At 42.1% G+C, this 5762-nt stretch overlaps 1 protein-coding gene across 1 annotated transcript; it reads right to left on the bottom strand.

The window, feature by feature from the left end:
* Positions 1-2935: 2935 nt before the first annotated feature.
* fam43b (family with sequence similarity 43 member B) lies at positions 2936-5087 on the bottom strand. The gene has a single exon (XM_028452306.1). The coding sequence runs from the start codon at positions 4976-4978 to the stop codon at positions 3980-3982; it is 999 nt and encodes a 332-aa protein (XP_028308107.1). The 5' UTR covers positions 4979-5087; the 3' UTR covers positions 2936-3979.
* Positions 5088-5762: the final 675 nt, after the last annotated feature.

The following is a 5762-nucleotide window of genomic DNA, read 5'->3' as shown; positions in this document are numbered from 1 at the left end:
GAAAGGCAGATTAGATTCTGTGACGCTTGAGTTGCTACTGATTGACTCATAGATGGATGTTGTTTTCGTAAATGACTTAATGCATCGCAGACGGACTAACTAATCACATGCCAGGTAAAGGGTTAAGATTGTCGTCACTGAAAGGGGGTCTGACGTCTGACGGGTGACTCACATGTGACTGGGATCACTTAGTTCTGTCAGCTGCACACACTGCACTGCACTGCCATCCAGCACAGCTTTGTGCATTGTGCGTTTCCTCAACTATTCAATGTGCTGATTAACGAGCGGCTCAAAGCGCAGCCGAGTGGAAAGCCACGGCGAGCCCTGCCCTCATTCATCAAACTACATCTACGTATTTATACCTGAAGTGACTGCAGTCCGCCTCCAGTTGACGTTTTGCATCTTTTCTTCCTCTCTCGAATAACTCAGCAGGCAGATTTTCAGAGGTGAAAGTAACAGATTACTGGTACCCACATTACTGTAATTGAGTTGCTTTTATGGATACTTTTTTGAGTATATTTCTAAATCAATAATTGTACTTGTACTTAAAGAGTAACTAAACCCCAAACCCACTTTTTCTGCTGAATACATATATATTAAAGCTGCAGTATGTAAGGTTTTTTTGCTTCAAAAACCCATCATCTTTGACCATATTGTAATCCAAAGTGTTCAGAGTGGACAGTGAATCTCTTTTCCTTGATGCTGGACTTCAGCCAATCAGAGATCTATCTACCATGCGGGCAATCCATAAGCTGTTTTGGGCGTTACTATTGGCGGCTCGAGCTGCTCGTCAAAAGTCACTATCTGAGAATAGTGAAAGTCCAATGGCAGATGTTCTAGCAGAACTCTCCATTGTGGCTTTTAGCACAGCGGTTGCACGGTAAAGCAAGAGGAAAAAGGAAGACCAAGGTGGCAAAGCAACAGAGAAAAGGCACAAACGTGTTCTAGAGGAACAGACTCCACGGAGGTCCCTCTGACTCAGTATGTGCGGTGGACTGCGTGCGATCTGCTTTCAATCAGTGCGCAGTCTGCCCCACACACCGAGTCAGAGAGAAAAACATTATCCAAGGTGGAAAAACAGACGCAAGTAATTTGCAGTGTAGTTGGGGAGTGTCTGTCGGTCTGCTCTGATCAGCTGGGTTTGCTGCAGCACGGCTGCTTGTGTTTGAGGAGCAGCTCTGACTGTGAGCCTCTTACTGTCCTCACAGCGGTGAGTGATACATGTCTCTAAAACAACAGAAAGCTCTCCGATAACATAAGATAAAGTCCCTACATTTGTCACTAGTCTCTATGAAAAAACTGTCGCAAGCAAGTTTCGTTCAGAAGGGGGGAGCGTGGAGCATCTCACAATTCTACATACTGCAACTTTAAGTAGTGCTGTTGATTGCTCCTTGTCCAACTTTTAACATTTTCGTGAAAGTATTTAAATATAGTGTTTTTTGTTGTAAAATGTCAGTGACTGTCCTCTTTGGGTTGAAGACTGGCTATTACAATATAGAACAAGATCATGTGATGTTTTGGAACCATCTTGCATTTTATACAGATGCCTTTGTGGAAAATAAATTAAGTTCCAATTCCAAAGTTTCTAGATGAGATGTTTACTGTATGCAAGGGAACCGTGGAAAGATTTATTACCAAAATGAAAATTACTAGTAACTTTTATTTTGAGTACTATTTATTTTAGCTACTTTTTACTTGTCCTTGATTATTTTAAATATGACTTACTTGTACCGGTACTTGTACTTGAGTACAGGTTCAATCATCTACTACAATTTCAATATATCCTTCTTGAGTAGGATTTATCAGTACTATTTACACCTCTGCAGATTCCTCTATTTTTCTCCTGTTCCTCTGAAGTCTAGTTTAGAAGTGTCCTCACAGCACAAACATGCAAATGCACAGCAATAGAATTCAGTGTTTGGTGCATTCATTTAAATAATTACTTTAATAACACAGAGAAAGACCCTTCCATGGAGATTTAATGAGGAAGCACAAGTCAGGGTAGCATTTATTTGATTACATTTGGGAAAATAAGTGGCTGTACCCAGTATTTGTCACAATGTGTCTGTAGAACGTAGCACAAGTATCACCAGAAAATGTACCAGGTTTAACGCAGTTTGTAGGCAAAAACATTCTAAGGGTCTACTGTATCTGTGGCTTTGTGAGAGCTTGTAGGAAAACTGCATCAGCATGTGTTTTAAAATTGGCACGACAATCACAAGCAGGGTTGGGGTCAATTACATATTTCAATTGCAATTCCGTCTTCAAGTATCCATGTTACATTACAATTATGGTGATTAGCATTTTTTTCTAATTGCAGTTAAAATTTCAATAATTATGTTTCCTCCGAAAGTCACTTACAATTACGTTCCCAAATATTAAAGTTCAAATTCAATTAATCACAATTACTGAGGCTGGGCAATATATCGAAATTCAAGATATATCAAGTTTTCTATTTCAGCGATATAGAAAATTACAGTATCGCCTATAATGATATATATATATATATATTTTCCTAGCTTATTTTGTATTAGGAATCACTGCATTCTCTACTTCTCAAAACATCATAAAAAGCACAGTTTGATGAATTGGTGATTTTGTCATAACCCAGCTCTACCACTAAACAAGCCACACTACAGAACTCACTCACACGTGCTGTCCCTTAGAAGAGAAAAAGCCAAAAAGTGACACATGTTGTGCAGCTCTTTGTTAATAAAAGTGCCTGTGTGGCATTTTGTATCAGCAAATTTCACCCAGAATTGTCTTTCTGGTAAGACTTAATTTGAAACAAAATTATTGTGATTTATAATGTATGTCGCCATTTTGAGAAAAAATATGTTGAGAGTTTTGATCCTTATTGCCCAGCCCTATTTTGACCCATGTCTTAAATCAACTGTAAAATACACTAAAAAATATTATCTATCATCTTATTTGCTTTAATCTCTTGGTTACTTTGTTAGGCTTCCTAATCAATGAAAATATTGGTATTAATACCCTTAAATTTATATATATATTTTATATGAAAATGATCCTGAAGAGAACTGTCAGGTAAACTTGAATAAACATACCACGTATGTGTAAGTTATAGAACTGTAACATGGTTTGCATTTAATAAAAATGTAATTTACAGTTTTTATGGAATTGTCATGGAAATTACAATTACAAAGTCAATCCTCTGAACTCCTTTACAATTGAATTATGATTACAACAGCAACATAATTGTAATTAATTATAATCAACTCCAACCCTGAATTTACAAGCAGCACTGTTTCAGTAAAAAAAAAGAAACAGGGACATAGATCTATAATATAGATATATATACAAAAAAGAAAAGGTTAGATAAAAAAGGGATGCACATTGGCCCAGAATTTATCACAGTGTTCATTGAAAGAGCTGAAGGATCGAAGATGTCCCATGAAAAAAGATGAATGCCCGGCGCCAAAAGGTTAGCGCTGACTTATCATGCATTAATGATGACGAGCTTGTGTGACACATGGTACCAATAAACATCTCAACACAATGGCTTGCCTTCCTAAATTATCGCCTTTCCTCATCCGCGGCTTCACTGAGGATTGTCACGTTAGAAAAAAAAAAAAAAATCACAAAAATGTACAAAGATCCTTTCTGCAAAAATATTACAAATCGATTCCCTAGAAATTCCCCTGCTGATGAACACAGAGTCGTTTTACTCACAAAAATAAGAGGACTATTAGATACATCCTGCTCCTCAGTCCCTGTTTTCTTCCACTTCGTCCTCTTATTGTGACGTGGTTCGTCCAGCTATGACCAGCTTGCCCTGATTGTAAACACGTAGCTTTCCCAAAGAAGCTCCTCAAGGGTTGGAGCCGTCCGAACATGATAGAGAAGTACTTCCACAGATGGAGTTTTCAGTAAACATCTCACATCTCATGTGGCAGAAGAGTCCTGAGTCAAGAACCAGTGGAGGGTTTCTGTCAAGCTGCAGAATCATGATCTTTACTCACACCAGTGAAGTCATGAATGTGAACATGTTGTTGTTATTGTCACTGACAAAGTTGATTTGGCACTGCTCCAGACAGGCGATGTCCACAATGTCCAGCTCGGAGAGTAACTTGGTCGGATCCGTGTTTGTCGTCAGAACCTTCTGCTCTACCTCTTTGTTTCCCTTTGGTTTCTTCATCACCTCCTCTTGCCCTTTTCCACCCCTATCTTCATTTTCTTCATCCTCTTCTTCCTCTGTGATGGAGGAGAGACGAGTGGTGCTCCCCGGGTTGTCAGCGGGTGGTCTGTAGTGGCACTGGCCGTTAAGGAGCCTCCTCAGGGGCATTAGAGGAACCGCGTCCTCGCCCAGGAGCTGCTGCTGGCAATGCCGGAAGTCGCTCTGTCGCTTGAGTCTCTTGAACTGGCTGAAGGCGGAGGTGGTGTTCTCGTACAGGCTGTGGGCGATTGCCTGAGCCTTCTCTGCCTTGCTTACCAGCACGGCGTGGCACCGCAGAACCACTGCCATGTTCTTCACCTGGTGTCTATAGATCCAGGCCAGAATCTTGGGGCGACAAGGGTCAGCGGCGCAATAAGTGATCCTGTTCAGAGAATAAAGGTGGATGGGCTTCTTCTTCCCTGATTTATCGCCTCCCATCCTGATGCCTTGTGGTCCAACCGTCAACCTCATCTTCACACTCTGGTCCCCGTAGTTGCTTCTGGTCCAGATCTTGGCCACAGCCTCCTGGGTGCAGCCGTCCCCCTTCGCTGTGATGGTAACCACGCTTCCTAGGTAGCGCACGTTGTAAACCGGCTCTTCTTTATTCAGTTCCACTTTTTGCCGTTTGGTGTGAAAGATGCTGCCCACCCAGTCAAAGGGGCATTCAGGGAGCAGGTCAGGACAGGAGCGAAGCAGCGAGGAGAGGATGGAGTGGTAGGTCAGCCCCGTACCAAAGCTTTTGGGCTTAGTCTTTGCCTCATCGTCCACCAAAACAAACTTATTCCTTCTCCAGGGCAGCATTGTGGGACGGCCCCTTCAGGTGCTGCGGCTCCTCGTCTCCGCTCAGTCGTTAACAAAAAAGCCACAAAGCTGCCAGAGAGATGGAGAGGAAGCAGAGAGAGGCTGTTCTGTGAGGCACAGAAAAGAGACTGAGAGCACAGAGCCTGTTCCCCTGGTCGCTCCTCCTTCCTCTCCACCTCCTCCTCCTCCTTCTTCTCCTCCTCCTCCTTCTTCAGCTGTGAGCATCATGCAGCGCTGAGCCTGTGCCCGTCACTCAAGCACCAGCCCAAACCCCCCCCCCCACCCCCACCCCCCCCTCGATTGTTCTTTTGCTCCCAAATGGCTTCGCTCCAAAGTAATATTTATCTGTCAGACTCAGTGTTCAGGTACAGAGAACAACACTTAAGTGAGTTAGTCGCTGTGACCTTATTCACTTCTAGGACGAGTCACTTTAAAGAGACTCTTGATATATCTTTGAGAAGTACAGAAATGAAGGAGAATGTAAATCTGATGGCACATGTTCATTTTTTGGGTTTTTGTTCTGTTTTTTTTTAAATTGCTTGATTGGAGTGCCCTCTCTCACTTTACTCTATGCCAGTGTTTCTCAAATGGGGGTACATGTACCCCTATGGGTACGCAATGGCACTACAGGGGGAACTTGAGAGAGAAAAAGAGAAAGAATGGAAAATGAACAAATAAAGTGTCAGTCTTGGTCCCTCCCCAGGTGTGATATGACCGAAAATGATAAAAGCTATCAAATTAAATCTATTCAGGAAACTCAGTGTTTTTCAACCTTGGGGTCAAA

This window comes from Gouania willdenowi, chromosome 7, assembly GCF_900634775.1.
Source record: "Gouania willdenowi chromosome 7, fGouWil2.1, whole genome shotgun sequence".
NCBI classification, from domain to species: Eukaryota; Metazoa; Chordata; class Actinopteri; order Blenniiformes; family Gobiesocidae; genus Gouania; species Gouania willdenowi.
Note: the sequence above shows the minus strand (reverse complement) of the source record. Positions and strands in the feature narration are given on the sequence as shown.

Bases quoted from the DNA above. Each gene is read 5' to 3' on its own strand.
- fam43b (XM_028452306.1), bottom strand. From the start codon at position 4,978: ATGCTGCCCTGGAGAAGGAATAAGTTTGTTTTGGTGGACGATGAGGCA.